Below are 24,328 nucleotides of genomic sequence, written 5' to 3'. Positions count from 1 at the left end.
CACAGTCTCATCAGGCTGATTTGGAGAGGAAATGTCTTAGGTTCTAGGAATCCTTTGGTTTTCATTTTCCGATAGCTAGTTCTGTTTTTTTTTGTTTGTTTGTTTTTTGTTTTTGTTTTTAAATCGTTTTTTGGTAACTTCACCTCATCATATTTGTCACTTATAGAAGGAGCCTGTGAGGTACATCTGGCACTATCAGTACCTGAGCTGGCCAGACCACGGAGTGCCCAACGAGCCTGGAGGCGTCCTCTGGTTCCTAGAGGAGGTCAACCGCACCCAGAGCACCATTCCACACACTGGGCCAATTGTCGTCCACTGCAGGTATGACAAGGAAGAAAATGGACTATTTTATTATAGGATGCTCATGCAACTTCACTAATTCTGGGTTGGGATTATAAAAAAACAACAACAAAGAGATCGGTTTCTCACACTGACAATAACAGTTATGTTCTTCTGCATACACATACATAAAGCACTTTGTTAGAAGCATCTGCTGTTGTGGTTGTTTTTTTGTTTTTGTTTTTTATATGCAGGCATCCCATCAGCCAGTGATGTACTGAAAGATGAAAGTCTGTTGATATCAAAATGGTGCGACTGGCATCTCAGTGACTTGTCTGTGATAGCACTGTCGGTACTGGGCAACTGGTTTGACTACTTTTGAAAGTGCTGAACTCCTGGTGGTTTCTACAGTTTACTCAGAGTGGCTATAAAAATATTGATGACTGCTCCTTACAACTGGAAAGTGTCCCAGAATCAGAAACCTTTAGTTCAGCATCAGGTTTAATTCCTTGTAACCAGGAACTGAAATCTGAGACTTAACAAAAAAAAACCCCAGCTTGTTTGATGAATATCCATTTGGAGTTGTGGCCAAATTTTGACATTAATACCAAGAACCTGGGAACCCTACCTGCTGGTTAAAGTCTGCACTTGGTATAGTGGCATATACACTTTTGGCCTCTTAATGTGAGTTGGTCATAGTTTAAATATAGTTTCATAGTTGAAACTAAAGCTGGCTGTGTTTGTGTTTACATTTATTTATTGTTTCCTTTTACAAGTTTCATTTTACTTTCATAGTCACAAAGAGTTAGTCACAAAGCAAGTTCAAAGTGGTTTTGTGAACATGAGGAAGAACATTGGACTTCAGCAGTCTGTCCAGCCACCAGATCAGCAGAATCCCTTTGAAATGAGCTAAAAGTGCAAATCTACACAATGTATGTCAATCAGGCTGGCCCCAGCTGAAAATGCTCCTGTGGTTGTAAGGGTTAATCGTAAGCACCTAAATTTCACCAACTGAATTTGTTTAATTTTTTTTTTTTTTTTTTCCAGTTGGCCACTTGGGTGTGCTATGATTAAGGTTTATAATCTGGAGTTAAGAACGCCAGTTTGGTTAACAACTTGTCAGTTTTAATTTTCATTTTAATTCGGCCGATATAGTGTGACCACAATGTGGTCGGCCACAATCAATGTCGACCTCCGATTAAGTCCCAAGCTCAGTGTTCGTTCAGAAATGAAGGTTTAAACACACACACTCTTAATCTCGCTGAATATAACTAAATATAATAGGTAATTTTGAGGGCCTAACTATTAAAAGTCTGTAGAGAACAGGCAGCTGTTTGATCTGTTTTTAATGGATATATCAAAACAAGCAACACACACATTGTTGCGATAAATGCAATGTCTTGAAAAAAAATATCCCAAATTAATTAACATAAAAAACATTTTTTTTTAAAATTCAGACGTACAGTTTTGCACACACACTGTGTCTATTGCGTTTGCAGACATGTTGATACCAAATGTTTTAAACAGTTTTTTTAGTGTGGTATTCTTTCTCTTAACACACCCATCCAAACATGTACTGTAAACACAAGGACAACACTGACCTGACTCTTAAACACAGCGGTCAGCTGGCTTCAGATAAATCCGCCTCTATAAACAGAGATGTGCTTATGCACAGTCTGTAAGCAAGGACCAAGATAGCAGAAGCCTTCTGGTTGTCTCAGCACTGTTTACCAGTCAAGTTTGAGCGGGGTTTGGTTTCATGCAGCTCAACAGTCCATATTCTGGTTTTGCAGTCAATTCAGCAGTTTGTCAGCACATTTTAAGCTTATCTGCATTTGTAAACAGTGGGCCTGATTTCTGCTGACTACTTTGAAAGCACCACAATTGTCCATTGCCTTCACGGTCTACATCAGCAGACATTAATGGTGGGATTGTTGATGAAAATTGTTGATTTTTTTTTTTCCCTTAAAGCAATAAATGGAAATAAAAACAAGTGAAACCTCAGCTTATACTTGTGTACTCAAATATTCTCATAACTGTTTTTCACCTGGATTCTGATGCTTTTCTTCAAGTACTGTAGCTACACATGGTTTTAACCTTAAACTTCTTCTTGTTAAAGTGCAGGCATCGGCAGAACTGGCACAATTATCGTCATTGACATCCTTATCGACATTATTAACCGCCAAGGTATGAGGCTCAGATATGAAACTTTCTGGATTGTGAATCCTTTACTTTTTAATAAAGATATATATCTTTGTGCTTCAGTTCTGCTAACATTTGGATCTGCGTGTTTTAGGTCTCGACTGCGACATCGATGTCCCAAAGACCATCCAGAGGGTACGGCAGCAGAGATCAGGCATGGTGCAAACAGAGGCTCAGTATAAGTTCATCTACATGGCTGTGCAGCAGTACATAGACACAGTGCAGAAGAGACTGGAGGAGGAGCAGGTAATTGGCTATATTAGTGTTTTTTACTGTATTAAAACATTAGATTTTTGACGGAGCAGTGAAGCCGTATAAAGTCCGTCAGTTACATTTTAAATGCTAGAGCTGAGAGGCAAATCATCAGCATGTCAGCTGGTTAGGCGTGTTTACCACTTGCTCTTTCACTGCTGAATGTGGTTACAGTTTGAGATTGAGTAATTTCAGTAGATGACAGATTAATTTATTTTTTGTCACTTTTCAGAGGAATAAGATGACAGAGAGGGAATATTCCAATATCAAATATCCCCAGATGACCAACTCGAGGTCCAAGCACAACATGACCTCCTCACGCTCTTCTTCTGTGTAAGTCCATCAGGCATACACGTGTTAAAAAAATGTCATCATAGGACTTAAACAGGGTTTGACAGTGGGTTCATTTTCACAGCGATTATTTTCTCTTTTAGGCTGACAAACGACGATTCATCAAGCGTATACGAGAACATAAACTTCAAAAGCCCTCAGACATCTTTCAGCAGTAATACCAGGAGGTAAAATCGGCGCCGTGGACCTCCTCTTCTGTCTGCCTCTCTGTAAGTGTCAATTTTTATTTCCATGTTTCTCAGAGATCCATCCTTTAAGCTAGGAAAAAAAAAGCCCAACATTGTTTGTTTCATTGTTTCCTTTTCCTTCTGCCTTAGTCAGTTTAGAAAACTACCACAAGCATTTCTGGTTTCACGTGCTGGATTCCATTAACAGTAAATGTAGCTTTGGGTGGAAAAAACAAAACTAACTTAAGCCTGACGTGTCAGAAAATGTTTCCCCTAAAATCAAAGCTCAAGGTGTTCTTCCGCTGATGGCGGAAAGTTCTGTTTCTTCCAGTGTTGAATTAATTTTCCGTGTGTAAGCAGAAAGGTACTTTTCCTATATTTTTTTCAGTTTTAAATTATAGGTTAGCCAGGAGCAGCTGAGTTGGCTTTAAAGAATACCAGTGCTCCCTTCTTTTTTTTTTTTTTTTTTTTTCTTTCTTTTTTTTTTTTTTAAGAGCAACAAAAGACTGAATTTAATTTCAAATTATAATGAACCTCAGTTCTCACACTGTCATTCTTTTCTGTCATGGTGACTAATATAAGCACCAAGACAAGGAACCCAGCAGTGTTACAGGGAATGAACCATGACTTTGATTCTGGGGTCACAGGCACAAATCGTATTCTGAATACAGCATTGATTACAGTTGAATGTATTTAAAATGCATTAATTGAATGTGGCGTGTTGTTTCTGGAGGACTTCTGTCAGATATTTTTTAAAATGCATAACATAAAAGACTAACTACCATTCTCCTCAGCCTCTCTCCGTCTTTCTTGGCTCAAACTTTGATACAAATATGGAAAAGATTTAATTTTCATGGGTAGTTTCAAATTTTTAGCTGTGCATCAGTGTTTACGAGCGTGTGGTTGGAGGCGTATATGATTGTATGTAGAAAGTATTAAGTAAGTAATGGGTGCACTTAAACCTGCACCTATTGCTGCTTGATGTGCAGCACTCAACAGGGAATGTTGAAGAGCAGCATGATGGATCAATAAATTCCTAAATATCAAAATGTCCTGAGTGAAGTTATAAAAATCTAATTAATAATAAATGAGTAAATAAGATCCCTGCCAGAAAGACTGAGGACATGTTTGTGTAACTTCAGTGATGCTTGAGAACAGCGTCATTATATTTATTTTATAATTTCGATCTGATTCGAGCATCAAGTCATGAAATGTAAAATCCAAACCGTACTTGGTCTACATGTCTGTGTTTCTTTCACTTTCTCAGCTCCTGAAAATCCCTTGGGAGGGTGGGGGGGGCTCCACACTCGGTACACTCCACATCGCTGGATCTTGGCGTGGACCGAAAGTGGCGGGCTGATGTGTCTGCTGCCACCGTCCTGCTGGACTTCTGTCTGTCCGGACTTCTGTGGAGTCCACAGCATAGTGCTCTTACTCAGGCCCCCCACTTCCACTTGCCCTTTTTCTTCCCTCCTGTGCTAATGCTTCTCCCTTTCTTAACCAGCACAAGTGCCTTGTCACAGGATGTGTCTGTAATCTAGCCAACCCAAACCCACTGTTACTCTGCAAGTCTACATGAGGGCGAAAAACAGTTTTCTCTTAGGGTGACAGATATTAAATGTGGAGCCCGGCCTGGCCTCAAGTGAACGTAGCTGTGTGGGACTAAGGGAAGAGGTCAAAACTAAGCCGTTTGTCCGCACGCTGCCCCGACTCACTCGGTTATCTCTTTCTCAGTCTTGGCTGCTTGTCGTCTAAATTGGATTCTAAGACCGTTTTTGCTGTGTTCTGTCTGTCCAGCTGTGGTGGTTATTAATGTGGCCGCTGAGTGATGGCAAGGGCAGTTGCATAACCTGCTTCATGACCCCAAGACGGGCAAGCAAGTCCCCTCCCTCCTTTGAATCTTTAATGAAGTTGTCTTTTTAAGTTGTGAAAGTGAATAAATTTTATTTAGATATGACTGATTATCAAAGTTTTGTATTGTGAAGGAGTTATATATAATCTCACTAGCTGCAAATGCAATCCACTGTTCTTTGACAATTTTGGAGGTGATTTGTTTTCGCTGTCGGGACAAAACCCGTCTGCCCCGACTGTCTATGAACGTGAACATGACCTCCAGTTAAAGAACAGTCATTCATGAAAACTAGGGCTGTTCTGTCCATGAAGTCATTTTTTTTTCTTTTACTGATGTTGGTATAATGGTTATGTTTTGATGTTTATTTAAATATATATTTATAAAGATGCGCTGTGGTGTAAGAAATCATTCTTAGATATTTGAAGTCCATATTTGACAGAAAACTGGGTGGAAAGGATTCCTGAATGGACGGTCGGAGTCGTGCTCAGCCGACCGCCGTCTCGCAGCTTAGTTTGACTGGTCGTCCTTGTTAATCAGCGGGTCTGATGCTGTTCAACATCTGTCAGGGGGTAGATTGTCACAAGGAGACAAGGGAAAGGGGGGCGATTACAGTGAGGCAGATGGCCATCTGGCCCACTGTAATCACCCCGAGATTGAAGAATAGATTTGTCTCCAAAAAGTAATTTAGAAGATGGCCGTAATCCAGGCTTGATGATAGCAGAGAGAGTAAGCTGACGTCACTGATGTGATAAGGAAGACAGCGGTGCCGCTGTGCAAAGGGCTGTGCAGCAGCTTGTTGGCTACTTTTAGCCTCAAGAAGCAGCACCAAAATATCCTGTGCAAATAGAAGCGTAGAAATGTTGGAAGTCTGTCCTAGATGGTTTAAACCGTAGTCACTCAATGTCCTGAAAACCCCCCTTTTCTTTTCTTTTCTTTTTTTTATATAAAAAACCCCCAACAAACTACTGAATGTCTGACCGGTGGAACGTACCCTTGGTAATATGTTCAGTCCACTTTTTTCCTATTCAAGCATCAAAATAAAAGCGTGACTGCGTGGCACTCGTTCACACCGTTCGTCTTTACAGCTGGACTCCCGCAGGTGCAGCTTGTGATTTAATGTTATTTTTGAAATGAACACAATTTATGATGCAGCCAAGCACAATCAAGTTCTTCTTTCTTTAAATGGTTGACTCTTATGTGAATAAAAGCTCTGTTTTACATGAATGTCGGTGAAGGCCCACAGGACGTCTGTGGGTGAAGAAAATGCTGCACCACTTGTTCGTCCCTTGAATTCGAGCACTGATGGCGTGTGAATCCTCCTGTTTTTGTTTTTCTCTTCATGAACTGTGATTTATGTCCAATGAATGAGACTTGTTGGTTTGTTTTCTTCGTCCTGCGCTGGGATAATTTTTTTCTTTCTTTCTTGTATTTTTCTTCTGCCTCTATTGGTCAGATTGTGTTTATGATTTGGTGAAACATCAGTACTTGAAAGTGTGAAACTGCTGAACCTCAGGCTGTGTGGATGCTCGTCAGCTTTTTTGTTTTTTTTGTAGTGCACTAAATTTTTGCCATCAGTGTTTATCTTTTGTTTTTTGTTTCAGATTGTATAGTTTTTGATTTTTATTTGTTCTTGCTTTTTTTGTACCTTGACTTTTTTGTAAATCTGTAATTTTACCAATGATAAAATTCAGGCTCTGAGTTGTACCAGCGCACACAGAGCTTTGCAGAAGTAATGTGGTATTTTCACTCTGCTCGTCATCTTACACTTACTTGAACATGAGTTCAATGTGTGTGCATTTCGGAGGTTTTTTGTTTGTTTGTTTGTTTTGTTAGTTTTTGTTTTTTCATCCCCCTGTTCCTCTGATTGCAGTAAACCCGAAATGAGTAGTGTCGTTCAGTGGAAGCTTTTCCCTTTTGCTCTTTTTCTCGCACTGGCTCCACCCAGACGCCTTGTTTTTTGCTGTATAGACTACAACGGCTGACACGATGATCTGTCAGAGCAACAAAATGATTTATCATAGTTTAATAAAAATCTATGATGGCACTATATAAGGTTAAATGTTTTCATTTGATTTTATGTTCTTTTAGTTTGTTACTTCAAAGGAGAGAGAATCTTTCATTCTACAGTCACGTCATATCGGTACGTTTCATAAAAATAATCGGGTCTTTACCAAGGTCTTCATATCATTTAAATACAGTCTCAGGTGTGAGTGTGTGAGTGTGTGAGACTCATTACAGCTGCTTAATTATTTACAAAAATAAGCCAAAGTGCAGCAGTGTGTGGAAAAACTAAGGACTTGCTGCTTTCAAAGAAGTGAAGAGGGTAATGTAGCAGCTAGGTGCTGCTAATCAAAGGCATTTGATTTACTGATTATCCAGAAATGTGAGCATCTCTGCATAAAGGAAAGAAGCAACTGCTGTTGGGAAGGAATATGTAGCTACTTCCAAAAACTCAAACTTCCAACGTTCCAGACTGGGATTATTTATAAGTGGAAAAAACATTTGGGACAGGTGCCAGTCTGTCTTGGAGTGGACGTTTGAGCAAATTCAGACTGAGGTCAAACCATGCAGTTCTAAGAGAAACCACGACCAAAGACATGAGCGCTACGTTTCAGGCCTGAGTTGATGTTAAAGTTTATGATAGCACAAAACTTTGGAACTATGAAAAAGTTGCTGGGAGAAGGCCTCCTTTCTCCTGTGCACAGTACAGTAGTTTAGGTTTGCAAAGCTGGATCTTAGCAAACCACAGGACTTCAGGAACAGGACATATGAGACCAAAGTGAAGATGTTTAATGCACAGTGCTATGTTTAACAAAAACACAGCCCATGAGCACAAACACCTCACACCAGCTGTCAACCATGGTGGTGGAGAGGTGATAATCTGGGTTTTGCAACCACAGGACTTTGGCTCCTTGCAGTCTTTGAGTCAACTATGAATTTCTCTGTATACCAAAGTATTCAAGTCAAATATGACGCCATCTGTCTGACAGCTAAAGCTTTGCTCAAACTGGGTCATGCAAAAGGAGAATGATCCCACTGTAGCAAATCTGCTACAGACTGTCTGAAAAAGAAAAGAATCATCGTGCTACAATTACCCGTCAGAGTTCAGACCTCATCTTTGGGTGGAACATTTATGCTGTACCTAAACGAATGCCCGCAAATCTCAATGAAGTGAAGCAATGTTGTAAAGAAGAGAGTGGGCTAAAAATAGAGTTTGATAAAGTCTTACAGAAAATCATTACTTTAACTTTTATTGCTGCTAAAGGTGGTTCTACAAGCTACTGAATCATGGGCTGTGCTAATGACAAGCTCATACCTTTCTATGCTTAGTCACTCCATTTGTCATTTCATTTGGTAAAAGCTTTACAGCACGGTACTGATCACCAACCTGCTCGTACTAAAAGCAAGGCAGGAAAGACTGAAAAAACACCAGTGTTTCATGGTTGAAGTGGCTTAAAGAAAATATGCTTTAGAACTCCAGAGCAAATAAAACAGGCGATGAGTGTGAAATTAGTGCTTTCCTAGCTGAATTTCAACAAGCTAGTTTTCTTTTGCTGCCTGTCACAAGAAAATTGGCCGTTCAAATCTGCTTTATTGGAGGCAGGCATTTATAAAAGGCTTCTTTATAGGAAATGATCAATTTAAATGTAGAGAAGTTTATTTCCAACTAACAAGAACTTATTAAGAAGTATTTATTTTGACTTCCTTTTTCTATTTAGGGGAAACTGCTTCGAGGCCGTGATTCAGCACCTTTCTCTTTCGCCTGGATTTATTGTTTAACCACATTTACCGGCAGCTTCAGCTGGTACTTGAGGAAATTCTCCTTTTATGGCTTCCTCTAAATGAAGCTCGAATCAACATAATGCTCTTATCATCCATATGCCACGTGTGAGCTCTGGAAAGCCCCCACAACCTAACTTTTTCCGTCATGTCACACAGAATCCAGGAAGAAATAAAGACTGCTTCCTGTCCAGACAAAGGAGGAGCTGGCTTTTATGGTGACGGTTTAATGGTTACATAGGGCATGGTTTGTTTTTTAACTTGATAATGAGATTACGCTTTGTTTTAATTAGCATAAAAGGGTGTGAGTAGCTTTGTGTCTGTTTGAGGCTTTAGAAACTTAATTTGTGATTCAACTTTGTTCAAATGATTTATTTTCCAGAATCATAATCTGAGTTTTTGTTTGTTTTTTTTATTTAAAGTTTGTAGAAAAGGTCTTAAGAAAACACACTTTACACATAGTTTTTCATTGACATACTGGGAACACTTCTTCGTGCTGCCAGACGGATATTTGCAAAGCAAAGTTCAACTTTCATGTGCCAGTGTCTCTGAGCTTTCCTGGTTGTGTACAAGTAGACACAATAAATTAACCCAGCTGCGCTCCAGTCCATTGAGCCTGCTAGAAAGCAAAAAATCATGTCTAATTTCAAAATACAAGTGCAGATTAAAGTGCTGAGATTCTTCATCTTCTCTGTGCCGCTAAACAAACACAGATGAAGCTGGTCTCGCTTCACTGTGTGGTGTTATTTGTAAATCAGTCGTGTCCACAGACTGTAAAAGATGGACATAGCTGCTGGTTCATGGTCTACCATTGAAGCCTTTAGTTTTATTTTTTATTGTTTTAAATATACATAATGAGTGGCTGTGATATGACAAGACCCACCCACTTTAGAAAAATGAGGTAATAAATCAGGTGAGAAGTACGTAGTTCTCCCTGCTGGCTAAGGCGCATCCATGTTGGCTTCACTTTACAGACTGAAGCTAGTCCATCCTTTATCTACAGTTTATGGTTGTCTGTGTGAACAAGAAATTTCATCTCATTATAACGTAAAAAAAACCAAAACAAGCTATGTCAAGAATTCTTTTGCCCTATAACACCATAATAACATGTCACTGGTGAAAATGGCTGCAGTCAGTGTTACTTTACGGGCTGTTTGCCTGCTTGCAGTTTTTTAAACCGCCACCGGGAGGCACTGAAGTCAAATGTCTAAAAAAGTTTGCACATAGACGCTTTAAGCTTTGCGGCTCTTTTTCAAATTGAAAATGTGAGGAGCTGTTTCTGTGTAGCAATAATAAAATACACTTTTAAGACAATTTGGAAATAATAATAATAATAATTAAAATGTCACACAACAGTACAAATGTATCATTCACAATATTCTAAGCATTTACAAGTGAAGTCCAGGTAGTTTCAATGTTTATCCCACCAGTTTCTTGAACATGGCACTGGTGATGTTGGGGTTGGGGGTGGTACTGATGGTCGTGTGGGTGCTTTCGCTGAAGCAGCGCATATTCCCGGTGCTGAACACGCACTGCAGAGGCCACAAAACGACCACAATAAGCAGCACAAGGAGCAGAATGAAGAGGATCATCTTCTTGCAGTCAGCCACTCTGTCCACCATAGTGAGATGGCGCTGTGGAAGCTCGGGAGCAGTGTCCATCTTAGAGGACCCAATGTCAATGCAGACGCAGAAGGCCGTAGGACTTTCAGGGTCCCCTGAGCTATTATGATTCTGCCTGCTCTTGTAGCACAGCCTCTCCCCCTCCAGCCACACCGGCTCCTCCTGCTGCTGGTGGCTGGGCAGCTCGCAGAGGACCTCGCGGCTGGTGGCTAGGGCTGGGGGTCCTTCCTTTGGCAAAATAGTGGCCTGCCGGCAGATGGGGCAACGGATGTCTAAGGTGGGGTTTTTGTTGTTGTGGTTGGACAGCGCATTGAGGCGGGAAAGGCACTCCAGGCAGAAGGTGTGGGTGCACTGCAGCTGCTTGGGTGTTTTGAAGACATTGTCGTAGGTGTTGTAGCAGATGGAGCACTCGGGCTGGTTTGCCACTGACACCTTCTTTTGCAGCTGTCCAGCGTCTTCCTGGGAGGGTATCGTCACGTGCCAAACCTGCTGGGTATCTTCCATCTTTAGAGGTCTTTGACGTCCTTTGTCAACTCTCCTTTTGGGCTCTCAGGCTGTTGCCTTGGTCTGTCCTGAAGTCCCTGCTGGAGTGAAATGCACAGATTAGTATTCAGAGTTCTTAAAAATGCCATAGAAATTGCAACAGTTTACAGTCATGCCTAGCCAAGGCAGGATTTATCCAGTCATACTGGATAAATCCTTAGTGTTCTTAGCCTCACTTGGTACACTGATAATATTACAAAGTTTAAAGTTTTTATCCTGTCAAGGAGTATTTCGGGAACGATGCATAACGGGTCAAATATGCTGTGTGATAAGGCAGCATGCACAAAGATATAAATCAGTTAAGTGACCACAAAATGAAAAGAAGCCCTCCAGCCCCTACACAGTGTGGGCAGTGCTGCAGGTACAGCGCCAGTCATGACAACATTTTGATCAGGCCTCAAAAAAGAAAAGCCAAAGACCTTTAGTTCTGCTATAAATCATAGAACTTATTAACAGCTGCTGGATGCGCACTGTGTAGTTTAGTGTTGTAATGTAGAGGGAGTGAATGAGTCAGTCTTCAGTAAGCAATGAAAGCCAAGGATCTCTTTTTTTGTTATTTGTTGAACGCTGTTTGTTGAACATCCTGGTCAACACCTACGGGGTTATCAGATTTTCACGCTGGGTGAATGTCTTCATTGTGGAAATGTAAAGCGTGAGGACTCGTGTTGAGAGTCACCCTGATTGTTTTGGGAATCCATTCCTGTTCTGGGGTCTCTACAAGACTGTTCAGTGTATTATACAGCATCTCTCATCAGCTGCAGTGAATATTAAAAGAATCTACATTATCTAACCAGTTTTGATATAATTGTTTAAAACTGGTGGGAATAAAGCGGCTTCACTGAAGGCTGGAGAGCCTCCACACAGAGAGCCTTCTTTTGGTTTGTACTTCCTCTTAAAAAACGTCCTGTCATCACAGCTCACATGCACCACGCTGAGCTTATCTTGGTTGGCTTTTACGACAGATACTGTCTCCTTCAAGTTTTAACTTCGTCACCTTTTTTTACATCACGTCTAACTGCCTGCTGAATAGTGACTCATAGAATTTGTTTGGATCCTTTACCTGTCTTTTTTTGTATTTTTGTGTTTTATCTTGTACTTTCTTTTATATTTTATTAAAACATCTGATGAACACCCTCTAAAACAGCCGAATGGATTATTTCTTTACTCTTCTGGAAATATTAACCGATTCATTGATGTGTGAAAAATGGGAGAGTCTCAAAATGAATCCACAATAAAAGTCCCTATTCCATTCAAACTCAAAGCTTTATATATCTTCCTAGGAAAGAACCCTAATGTTGTAGTTTTGGTATTAAAAGTCAGTCATTTTGAGGGTTTCTGTGTGTTTGTGGATTAGGGATGAACGATGTCAGCACAGGTGTTCTCCTCTCTGTGCCCCGAGGGCCGGTCTTGTCCCAGTTCTCCCATCTACACAAAGTCCCTGCTTGTTCTCCACCTAATCATTCCATCTGCCCTTCACATTCCTGCACAGGGAGCTCTCTCCCTCCACATGTCTGCTGAATGCTTCAGTAGGATGAGGACAGATTTCTCGGTATAATTACACCCGTCTTATCAGTTTAAAGACTCCTTTAACCGCGGATTCTGAATCAATTACACTCTCTTTCAAATTGCGGTTTAGTTGTCGGGCGTGCCCCTTTACTGGACGCCCGTGACACTGCAGTACGAGGTAGAAGACCTCCAGATAACACTCCCAGTGACTAGTGTCTGATTCATCACACTGAAAATTCAGTTCATTTCAATATTACCAACGCTGATTAACCACAAAATGACACTTACGCAAAACAAGCAAACGTTGAACATTGTAAGGATTTAGCAAATATTTAAACACCTACTTAAAGGTTCATATGTGGCTAATTATTGTATTTCATGTGTTTTAAAGGCACACTGAGCCAGGTCAAGGTCTTACGAAAAGAGGAAAAGTCGTTTGATGATCCCACACAAGCTCCCTGCATCTACAGTAATAAAGTAGCTAAATTTAAACTGATTGGCTGGATGTGACATCTCCTGCTCTGTTTCCATGTCTGTTAATCTGGTAACAAACTTGTTAAACTTTTACAGGTTTCAGTCTGGTGGCTGGTCAGAAGGAATGCACTGAGGACACTTCACAGATTATAGTCTGACTCTCTGACCTTACAAATTTACTTCATTTAGAAAGAAACATCTGCTCACAGGGACATTGTGTTTGTTTGGTTGTTCTTGTTCTTGTTTTGGTAGTTGAATCTGTGGGATTGCTTCTGGAAATTTCCTGTAAATATTCTACTGTTAATGTGTAAAGATTGTAATACTTCAGAGTTTATCATTAGCCCCTGTGGGCTCTGTTTAAGTATTAGTAGACTGCCCTAGCACACGGCTCGAGCAATACGCAGTAATAGGACAGAGTCGGTTAAACTTTAGAGATATCAACCGCTGTGAGTCCATTTCACTTGTTTTGGTGCAAAAGAAAGTGACAGCAGGTGCACTGCAGAGAGAACAACACAACCTCCCCCCTAACAAAAGGAAAGGTTTTGCACTTGGCGTCCACAGACCATTTCTTTCTCCTTTGCTCTCTTGATTTTTAAAAAATTACAGCTACAAACTGTTACACGCCCTCATTCAGAGGAAAAGCTATAAAAAACCCCTGATATTGTTCATCAGGTCAAATATTAACTCAAACTCAGTCGTTGCTCAACCCTTAACACTTCAAAACACCACTAAATCTCTTTATTGTCTTTGCGCAGTGCTTTGCTTTGACCTTCCCTTTGCAATCACACATTGCTGACCAGGTGCACATGTTTTTTTCTCCTCACCCATCCCACTGACACAATTCTTTTACAACTTATTTGTGTATTACTATCCCATCCCCCTCCCACCCACCCACCTCGCTTCTTTGTGTCAGGCTCAACTGCCATCTCTAGTGTCGCACTACCTGTTCTCCATTTGAAAGGTAAATGTAACTCGACCTGCCGACAGTTTGAACTAGGGGCGGCTCGAGACGGTTTAACTGATCGTGAGATTAGGTCGAGGCAAAAACAGATCTGTTCAGCAGGTAGCATGTGTACGCGCAAAGGACAATGCAGGAAGCAGTAGTGCAGACATCTGATAAACTGAATACACAGATAGCCACTGGTGAAATGTGGCTGCTGCAGCAGGAGATCATGAACATGTGTTGTGACGGTACCACTCTTTGCATCTCAGCAGTTTGGAGATGAGATAAAACAGCCTCATTTGTCAAAGACAGCCTGGAGTGTGACTTTGTTCAATTTAACGGGTAATAAGTAATAATAAATAATCAAATATGGGTGCAAACACTAAAGTGCAGCATTTAAAGCCTTTTAGTTTAACATCAGTGAGCTACAAACTGTTTAAAAAATTGCCTCAAAACAGCATGAAGAACAAAAGTTCAGTTTACCTGTTAGATGATTAAGATGTGCTCCTGTCTTGATCGCGGTTGGGCCGAGCTCAGCTCACTCCCTCAGAACTTGGCAAAGCATTTTTCTCTGTCAAATTCAACTGACTTCCAAATTCACACCAGGGAGTTTGGGGTGTTAATTGTGCCTCTGCTCAGGTTGAGGTCCTCCTCCGTGGTGTTTGTTCGAGTGGGTGCGTGTTCAGAGGCTGAGTAATGGCTCGCTGTGTGAGAGTCAGCTCTGAGTTGTCCCTCCTCAGTGTCACCTGTCAGGCTCTGTCAGCTCCCCTTTTTAGCCCTCTATGTAAATGGCCTCAACAGAGTTTTGGCCTTGAGGCGGGGAGGGAGGAGGAGGAAGGGGAGGAGGAAGACGCCTCACAACTTCAAGGAGAGTAGTACACATTACTGGCCTGTCTTTTTATGTTCTTTCATGCCTCTTTCTGCCTGTGCTCACTGTCTCTCCACACATAAAACAAACACCTATAACCTACAGCACACTAATCACACTCAATCTGATATATTATTGACGTGACTGCAACATTCATTTTCTTGTCAACAGCACTCAAATCTGTGCCCTTAAAACAAAAACCTTTAGGATTGACTTTTTCAGAGAATAAATAAATGCAAACAGACTGAAACTGCCTTTTTTTTTTATTTTTTTATTTTTTTTTTTAACACAACCAGTGTGCTTAAGATACACAATACATATACATGTCTCATTTCCATGTAGCCACTGATAAGGCGACAGGTGGTGATAGAGGAATATCTTCCCGCCAGAGCACCGCTGCATATGCGAACAGGCTCTCGCTCCACTTGCAGTGCTGCTGGTCAACATTACAAGCCGTTATAATTCAGCCTGATACATTTTCCAAAACTTTCCGAGCTACACTTCATTAAGAAAAGAAAACAAAAATGACATCATGTTTGATCTCAGAGGGCGAGATCGCCATTAAGGAGGTCAGAGCTCAGAGATTAGAAAGACTTCTCTTCAAATCTGTATTTGAAAGACTGTCAGGATATTCAATCAGCACCTCTAACAGGATATAAACACAAAAGTAACAACGGCATCCACCGTGAAGAGGCTACTGCTCATTTATATGACTTGAAGGATGTGTGTTGGGTGTTTTATTTGATTACTCATTACATCTTATGGAAATGACTAATGGCTGTTGGCCATTAGCAATAATATGTCTCTGCAATAACAGCTTCCTAACTGACTCAGTTATTTAGTAACCCAAGCACAAATACTGCTCTATCGTATCAGCAAAGTCATTTCTTGGGCACTAAGCAGAGCGGCCTTTGACGAAGGAGAAGGTGTACAATCAGATGTTTTCTTTGTTGTTTTTGTTTAATTCCCTTTCCTGGAATCCATGTATTGGGCCAAATAATAAACATGCCAAAGATTTAGTGAGAGTGTAATTCTATAGTGAATGATGTTGCACGATAGATGGCAGGGAAATGATACACGTGAGAAGGGAATGTGTTTGTGCAGACAGGCCATAAAATGACACAATGTTGACTGTCTGTCCTCTTGAACTGACAGTTACTCAAACAATGAATATGATAGTCTCAACCTCTATGGCCATGCCTCCAAGGTCAGAATCTCCTGCTGTTTCATTTTAGTAGGAATATGTGCACAGTGTTGGCGGTAAGTGACATGATTATTTTTAATTAACACTGAGGATTCTCAGATGTGCCTCCTACTGGATTTGTAAATGTTCGCATCTACAGCTTGCATGAATTTCGTTTTCCACTTTCCTGTCGAGAAATTTCCATGAATCTCTGTCCTTCATCTAGTTCAGAAAGCAGCACATAGGCGTCTTAATGTTTTACCAGACTGCATGACGTCACTCCAGTCCCCAGCGTTTGTCTCCAGTGGCTCCCTGTGCATTTCTTTAAGTTCGATTACTTATAAAGAAACAAACTGTCCCTAATGTTTATGGTAGTTTTGTTTTAATGGAGAGAGACAGACTCTCAACCAAATATCCAGAAAAGTAAAACAAACAAAACAAAAGGTACTTGATCCCCTGGATCCCACTGATTGGCTCTGTGCCCATCTGATCCACGCATAAAAAAACACTTGTCCACAGAAACAATTTCTCCCAGGCCAAAGATCTGTCAAAGGACATAAGCAGCAAGCTTGTAGACCTCCACAAGGCTGGAGTGGGAGTGGACTGTAAAGCTCGTTTCAAGGACCTGCAAATGATTCTGAGAAGGCTGGAAGAAAGTCCTTTGGTCAGCACAAGGTTAAAAAAAAGGGGTTTTCTGGCATCATCTCGACCATCCCCACAGTCAAGCATGGAGGTGGCAACATTTTATTTGGGGGCTGTTTTTCTGCTAAGGTTACAGGACAGCTACACAGCATTGAGGGGTTAACGGACGTTGTCATGTATTGTAAAATCTTGGACAAGAGCCACCTTTCCTCAATCAGAACACTGAAGCTGCCATGTCCAGCATATCAGTGACCCAAAACATTACACAAAGCCCTATAGAAAATCTGTGGAGCTGAAACTTCAGAGTTACCAAGTGCCACCAAAAAAACCTACATGATTTTGAGAGTTTCTGTAGAGATGAGTGGGGCAAAATCTCTCCTGGAATTTGTGCAAACCTGATGATCAGGCTCTCCCGAGGGTTTCTTAAGATAAGATAAGATAACCTTTATTAGTCCCACACGTGGGAAATTTGTTTTGTCACAGCAGGAAGTGGACAGTGCAAAAGTTATGAAGCAAAAATTAGAATACAATAAGAATAAATACAGTACACAACTGTACAGAATAGAATAAAATAAAATACTATATACAGTAGAATAAAATAGAATAAAATATACAATAAGATAAAAATAGAATACAAATGCTATATACAACTGAGTAAAAATACAACGATGCCAGAAAAGATTATTGCACTTAGTGTTATTGCACATGTGTGGATGTGTGTTTGATCAGTTAAAGTCTTTATTGTGGAGTCTGACAGCAGTGGGGAGGAAAGACCTGCGAAATCTCTCCGTCCCACACCGTGGGTGCCGCAGTCTCCCACTGAAGGAGCTGCTCAGTGCTGTCACAGTCTGCTGCATGGGGTGGGAGACGTTGTCCAACAGTGATGACAGCTTAGCCGCCATTCTCCTGTCACTCACCACCTCCACTGGGTCCAGAGGGCATCCTAGAACAAGAACTTCTCCAAGAACCGAGTCATGTTTACCTAATTTGCAGTTCTGATACTTTGACTGCAGTTTCTAGCATTTGGTGGAAGTGTAAGGATGAGTTGAACATTAAGTTGAGCAGGGTTAGTGGAATTTTACAATGAACTCAAGGACGTGAAGAAAGGTGACATTCAGCAGAGAGTCTTCTAGTAACAAGTTGCTCTAAATCTGACATTTAGTTGCAATGAAACAATGATTTTTTTCTCTCTCTCTCTCTTCCCCCGTTTTGTTTCTCGTTACCCTCTCTTCCACAGCTCTGCAGGTAGCTCCAGTTCTGGAACTACCTGTTCCTGGTTTGCAGTTACTGGTCACACCAGCCTATCAAGTGCTTCTATTTGTTTTCTGTCTCTTTGCTCTTTTTCCAGCTCCTCACTTTCCCTTCATCCCAAACTGGTCGAAGTAGTTTGTTGCCCTTGCCGAATCTGGTTTTGCTGGTACAATACAATTACAGCCACCACTAATTGTACATGATACTGAAGACACTGTAGGGATGGTGCAGTGGTTGGCGCCATCCTCCTCGTTGGCTGGGGCCTCTTTTTGTGCAATTCATACGTCATCTCCACAGATGTGGACGTGTGTGTCCTGTTAATTAGTGCTGGTCATAGATGTAAATGTGCGAGCGAATGGTTGACTGGTGACTTGGTGCACTGGGTTTCCCCAGATGACCCAGTTCAGTGATTGCTTTGGTAATCGATTACCTCAATGATTGCTAAAGACAGAGCCTCTATCACGTCTCAGCTTGTTCCCTGGATCACCTGACTCCAAGTAGCTTTAAAAAACAACTGCTAGGAAAAATAGGCTCACATTATTTTTCTAGCATGGACAGTGAGTTACTTGTGTGTTCGATAAAGACATATTAAGTACAACTGCTGTTAATATTTATTAGTTTACATGGTTTGCATTTGTCTGTGATTTTGATGAAGGTCAGACTTCACTTTATGAGTAACCCTCGGATAAATCCTTTTAAGTACGAGCCTCTGTTTGGCAAGGTCTGAAGGACTGTGAGTCATTGGATTCTGTTTGGATCTTGATGACCCATTCATCTGATTTTGCATCTTCTATTTGACTATGTTGATGCTTCAAGGACAGCCTGAGTCTTTTTTATCTAATTGGAGAGATAGTACATACTCATGTGGAAGAGAGAGTAGACACAGGAAGATTGTGAAAAACTCTCATTGGAAGGATACCTGCCGCAATACCTGCACTCATCTCTTTCACGCTTCGTATATGACACGATTATGGAGTTTGAGAACAAACGTATGTAACAATGATCAGTGAAAACCAAAATCATTAACGCTTTGAGGTCTGGATTTAAGTTAAAATAAAAACTGTATTCAAATTAAAATTTCATTAAATAAAAAATTAGGTTACAACTAATTAATGAAGCATTCCTGTTTTTAATTTTTCTTATCATTACAACAGGGGTAACATGATTATGCGGACAATTTAAATGACAATTTAAAGGTCCGTGTAATTTTGCTAACAGCACACGGCTTCTGGAGACTGAACTTAACAAAATTTGCCAAGAAGTGTTTTTGAAACTTTTGCCTTCTTTTTTCTTCTTGTCTTTACTGTCAACAAGTCGGATGACAGACCTGAGAGAAGGTCACTGCTGAAGTTAAACTTCCCACATCCAATAAAAATGTGAAGGGCAAACAGACCGGTTAAGTTTAAATTTGGGATAAAGGTGTTATATTTCCACTAATATGGATGTGTTAGAGATCTGGGACCAAGCTTTGACAGGTTAGGTTCAAAATTACTTCAAATCAAAGCAGGTAAACAAGAAAACAAATCATTTAAAAGGGTGTGTTTTACAGTTGACTGTAAACTTATTATTTATCTTTATGACTTCAAAACAGTCATAGAGAAGGAGTTTATCCTCTCCAGTTTTCCTTGTTGTCGTCACTGTTATCGAGAAAACGATGGCTCTAAGGAGGATGTTTACGACTTTCTCGGAGACTCAAATGAGCCGTATAAAAAGAGATCACGTGCTGATCAGATTTTCCATGGGGGATGGAAACTCTGTGCATAGCTTTCCAAGATAAAGAATAACTTCTGAACTGAGTTCAGTCAATATTTCTGTTTGGTGTGAAATTATAATTTTCCATCATACGCTGACCTTAACTGACAACATGCAGCATTAATGGACGTACTTATGCCGACACAGTATTATGCATTACTGCAGATGGGCCAAATGACTTTTGGAAAATGATATGTTGTACAAAATAAACACCTGCTCAGACACACACACATGCAATGAGAATACAAACTTGCATGCATCTTTACATTTTCCACAAAACTTATTTACAAAAAATTAACCAACAATGATGTCTTTTTTTTTCTGCGCACCACCAGGAACCTCTAGTAAGTATGTGTGTATTCTGGCAACATTAGCGTTCACTTTAAAGTGTCCGTTAATGTTGCCAGAAATCGTGGAAAAGATTGTGACAGCTCGTGTTGTTGCAAGGGATGAATTCAATTGATGGGTGGAAATTCACTTGGATTACTTGGAAGGAAAAAGAAAAGAAATGTACAATTATTTGTCAGTTAGAATCTGATGAGAAGGGTCGTCACAGAGCAGAATCACAGATGGATGTGGGAGAAACTGATTGAATTTCCAAGGTCTAGACATTAGTAGTATCTATTTGTGAACTTATCGAGATTTTGGAGGCGATGCACTGGGCAACTGAACTAAGGTGGAGATGGGGAGGCGGAGGACGATACTATTTAAAGACAGTGGTAGATCATGATGACTTTTAAGTCTAAGAGACTAAGAGATAAGAGAGATAAGATAAGATAGAACTTTATTAATCCCTCGGGTGGGTTCCTCTGGGAAATTCGATTTCCAAAAAAAGCACAGCAATGACCGAAGTTACAGTTACAGAATTGTTATATATATATACACACACACACACACACACACACACACACACACACACACACACACACACACACACACACACACATATAAATACAGAAACAAATATAAATAAAATATACAAAGGGGATAAATAGAATAAATAGGAATAAAAAATAAAAATACAAGTGAATTGCACATTTCAAGTATTGAGTCTATTGCACTGTTGACTATTTACAAAAAGTATTGCACAAGGTATTGTACAGTGAGGTGAAGAGGCACTACAGCTTAGTTGTTCCCCCCTCCTTTGTCCTCCTGTTTCCCCTCCCTCTCCCCTCCAGAGAGGAGTTAAACAGTTTGATGGCGTGTGGGACAAAGGAGTTTTTAAGTCTGTTAGGGGCTGATGGGCTGATGAGAATGTGGGTAGACAGAGTAGTGACACTAAAAATTTGAAAGAGCTGAATTCAAGTTACAGCAAAACAGAAGAGATGAGAAAACCAGGGCAGCGATAACACCTCATATTACCAACAGCATTGTAGCTAGAACACAAGAATTTAGATGTTTCTTATTAAACTTTGATAAAGTGAGTTTTGCTCATGAAAAGAATAAATAACCAGAGAGACTTTATATAAATGCAACAGAGTACTCTTTGTAGTCATACTTTTGAAAACAATTATGACATTTGATTTTTTCTTTTCTTTTTAAAAACTCCGTATGACCTTAGGAGAACTCCTAATTCTACTAATTCATAAGAATGCACTACCTCAAAGACATTTATTTACAGTCCCAACTGCAAAGTTGATCAAAAAGTAAAGTTTTAAGTCTAACCTTAAAAGAAGAGAGGGCATCTGTCTCCTGAACCCAAACTGGGAGCTGAAAGCTCTGCCTCCCATTCTACTTTTGGAACCTGTAGGAACCACAAGTAATGCCACAGTCTTAGAGCAAAGTGCTCTGTTTGGACGAGGACAGGTAGTCTTGTGATGCAATGAGGCTTGCTTATTAGGACTCTGTAATATGAAATATGAATGTGGGGTTGAGGCTGGATTATTGATGAGGCAAAATGGAAAACTTTCTTGAGACCACAGATCATCAGGCGGATGTATTCTAAAATGTGGGAACCACTAATATAAGCAAATATGATTAATGAATCTTCTTTTTTACAAAATCCTGAGACACTATCTTGGAAAAGATTTCTTGTCAGGATTTAGTTTTAAGACCATTGAACTGAATGGTTTAAAGTGAAAAACAAAAATCCTTGCAGTATAATGTATTGTTTTGAACACAGTGCATTATATTGTACATTATAAGTGAAAACGACTCTTGCGAGTCCAAAAAAAGAAAAAAGTGGAAGGAATTCATTCAGATTCATTGTGGGTTTGGGGTCACCAGGGGCTCTCACAGTTTAATACAACCTCAGGAAACAGTGGGTGTACATAACAGTAGTGGAGCAGTAAAAGTAGCAACTGAATACAAGAAAGTAATCAAATATTGACTCCAGACTCAATGACAATGAGAAGCCTACACAAATAAAATTCTCATGGGGTTTGGGTACTGTCTTCTCTGTCTTGTATATCACAGTTTTCAGTCAACTTGCTGACCTCCTGAGGACGCACTGTACTTTGATATACATATATATTGCCTAGATTTCATAGGGCCAAACCCCAGAAGGACAAATAACACGATTCACCAGCACCTGATTAAATGAAGTGACTCCAGGTGTGTTCACGTGTGCTGTCACTGACGTGTTCCCAGTGTGCTCGTTCATGCATCACAGTGTGAGTTTAGCTGTTTTAATATAAACTAGTAATACATGTATAAACTCCACTCTCAGTACATGTGGTGTAGCACTGTTATCAACAACTATTGCTGTGCCATGAGGTCTCATAGCGCTGTTGTAATAGTTGCACAAACAACATAAGCATATTATTAGTATTTGCATTTTAGCTTCATTGTTTGCATCCACTCCTCTATTTATGAACGAGGTGATTTCTATGAAAATGAACGAGTCACAGCTGCTGGTAAACAAAGTAAATATCTGGATTTCCATGAAAATCAAACAAGTTGCAGCTTCTCGTCTCGTCAAGGTCGAGAAACTTGCTAGAGTGTCACAATCAGGCCCAGATAAAGAGAGAATTCACGGGCAGTTTCGTCTGTGTGTGCATCCTGTGAGCACTTCAGAGGCAGCCTCTGAGGCACGGCTTTACAAAAAAACACATGAAAATGTAGAACATGGAATTTCAAACTTGTACTTCAGCAGCGCTTTCTTTGGGTAGACGTGAAATAATGACTACCTGCAGGTGATTAAAGACGTCTCAACGGGGAAATGGATGGAACGCTTTCCAAGTACCACAGTTAATTAATTTTACTTAATTGCTTTCAATCACTGTGAATATTCATCACCATGTCAGAGATGTGTATTGTCGAAGGTGTAGCATTAACATTAGTAGTAAATAGTAGCAATAATAGTGAACAAATTAGTAGACTGGTGGTGTTAAGACTTTAACACCACCAGTGGTGTTAGAAAAGTAGCTTTGGTGTTTGAACGAAGCATGACGTCATTGTCTCAAAAGTGCCTCGTAAGGGCTTCTCTTCATTGACTCCCCGTTAAATTCAGAATCAAATTTAAAATCCTTCTCCTCATATACAAAGTCTTGAATAATCAGGCCCCATCTTATCTTAAAGACCTCACAGTGGTAAGCTCCTAGGATTTTAAAAGTAGAATGGGAGAGAAAGCCTTCAGCTTTCAGGCACTTTTTCTGTGGAACCCAGTTTGGAGCTGGTTCACCTCTTTTCACTCTCCATGCGTTTATACACCACTATGCATTTAACCGTTATTTATTATTAATCTCTGTCTTTCTTCCACAGTGTCTGCCACCCCCCTCCGGTTCTCCCAGAGGTTTCTTCCTGTTAAAAGGGAACTTTTCCTTCCCACTGTCGCCAAGTGCTTGCTCATAGAAGGTCATCTGATTGTTGGGGTTTTCTCTGTTTAATTACTGGACCTTTACTTTACACTATATATCGCACCTTAAGGTGACTGTCATTTTGATATAGCGCCTATATAAATCTAATTAAATAGAACTGAGTTGAATTAAAAAAATGGTAAAATTAATATATATGTCACATTATAATGGAAAGAGTTTAGAAGATCAAATTTCAAATCAAATATGTATCCCAGTGCCATTTTTCTTGTAAACATGAAAATATCTTTGCAGACCTATTTTATATGTATTGGCTCTGATTTTGAGTTGCTGGAAGTAGATCACTGGAACGTGCAGACACGAACAAATATTCAAAAGTAGGTTACAGTCAAGTGAAGCGAAAGGAAACCGTTTGTCTTTGAACAGTAGATGTAGGCAGATTAAAAACAATGTGTAAATTTGCCTGTAGGACATTCCAAGACTGGTGATTTTTGTTTGCTATTGTCCATAAATTCCATGGGAAAAGGGCAGCAACGTGTTTCTCTGTATTTTCCTCTGAACGCTGAATCTCAATGTTCTTACTGACTATCAAGTAAATATTTAAACAAGAAATGCCTCGAGTGACCTGCATATTTATGTAAATGGTGCGTTGCTTGGAGCCCTTGCAACACCTTAAATTCTTGACAAGTTTATCACACAACTATGTGACACTGTGTAGCATTTATCTACACACTGCACAACTCAAATGAGTGCAATTCAGTCTTACTATAAAGTTAAAAATCTGAATGTATGAAAATAAACTTAATTATAATAATAGCTGTAATCTTTTACATCAGGTGTCTTGCTGGCAGGTTTTTGCACATTTTGTCTGAAATAGGGAAAAGACACTTGACACTTTCGTTGCTG

General features: G+C 40.1%; 2 protein-coding genes across 5 annotated transcripts in view; one reads left to right on the top strand and one right to left on the bottom strand.

The window, feature by feature from the left end:
* ptpn11b (protein tyrosine phosphatase non-receptor type 11b) overlaps positions 1–6,043 on the top strand; it is a 35,165-nt gene extending 29,122 nt beyond the window's left edge. For all 3 annotated transcript variants that reach the window (XM_086278863.1, XM_086278862.1, XM_086278864.1), the window contains exons 11-16: positions 167–321; positions 2,399–2,466; positions 2,576–2,727; positions 2,966–3,066; positions 3,168–3,293; positions 4,519–6,043. In XM_086278863.1, coding sequence (XP_086134989.1) covers positions 167–321; positions 2,399–2,466; positions 2,576–2,727; positions 2,966–3,066; positions 3,168–3,255 — 564 coding nt within the window. In that variant the 3' untranslated portion in view covers positions 3,256–3,293; positions 4,519–6,043. The remainder of the gene's footprint in view (positions 1–166; positions 322–2,398; positions 2,467–2,575; positions 2,728–2,965; positions 3,067–3,167; positions 3,294–4,518) is intronic.
* Positions 6,044–9,193: 3,150 nt separating this feature from the next.
* On the bottom strand, positions 9,194–14,713 carry rnf223 (ring finger protein 223). Of its 2 annotated transcripts, none has more exons than XM_086278867.1 (2): positions 14,455–14,713; positions 9,194–11,086 (listed from the first exon to the last, which is right to left on the bottom strand). In XM_086278867.1, the coding sequence occupies exon 2, from the start codon at positions 11,007–11,009 to the stop codon at positions 10,302–10,304; it is 708 nt and encodes a 235-aa protein (XP_086134993.1). In that variant the 5' UTR covers positions 11,010–11,086; positions 14,455–14,713; the 3' UTR covers positions 9,194–10,301. The 2 variants fall into 2 exon arrangements, with proteins under 2 accessions (XP_086134993.1, XP_086134991.1); XM_086278865.1 differs by having other exon boundaries at positions 9,195–11,089.
* Between the last annotated feature and the right edge of the window lie 9,615 nt (positions 14,714–24,328).

The sequence above is a fragment of the Aulonocara sp. 'chitande type north' Nkhata Bay genome, linkage group LG20 (assembly GCF_057382095.1).
Source record: "Aulonocara sp. 'chitande type north' Nkhata Bay isolate Kocher_YH1m ecotype deep benthic linkage group LG20, A_spYH_male_GT1.1, whole genome shotgun sequence".
Lineage (NCBI taxonomy): Eukaryota > Metazoa > Chordata > Actinopteri > Cichliformes > Cichlidae > Aulonocara > Aulonocara sp. 'chitande type north' Nkhata Bay.
Note: the sequence above shows the minus strand (reverse complement) of the source record. Positions and strands in the feature narration are given on the sequence as shown.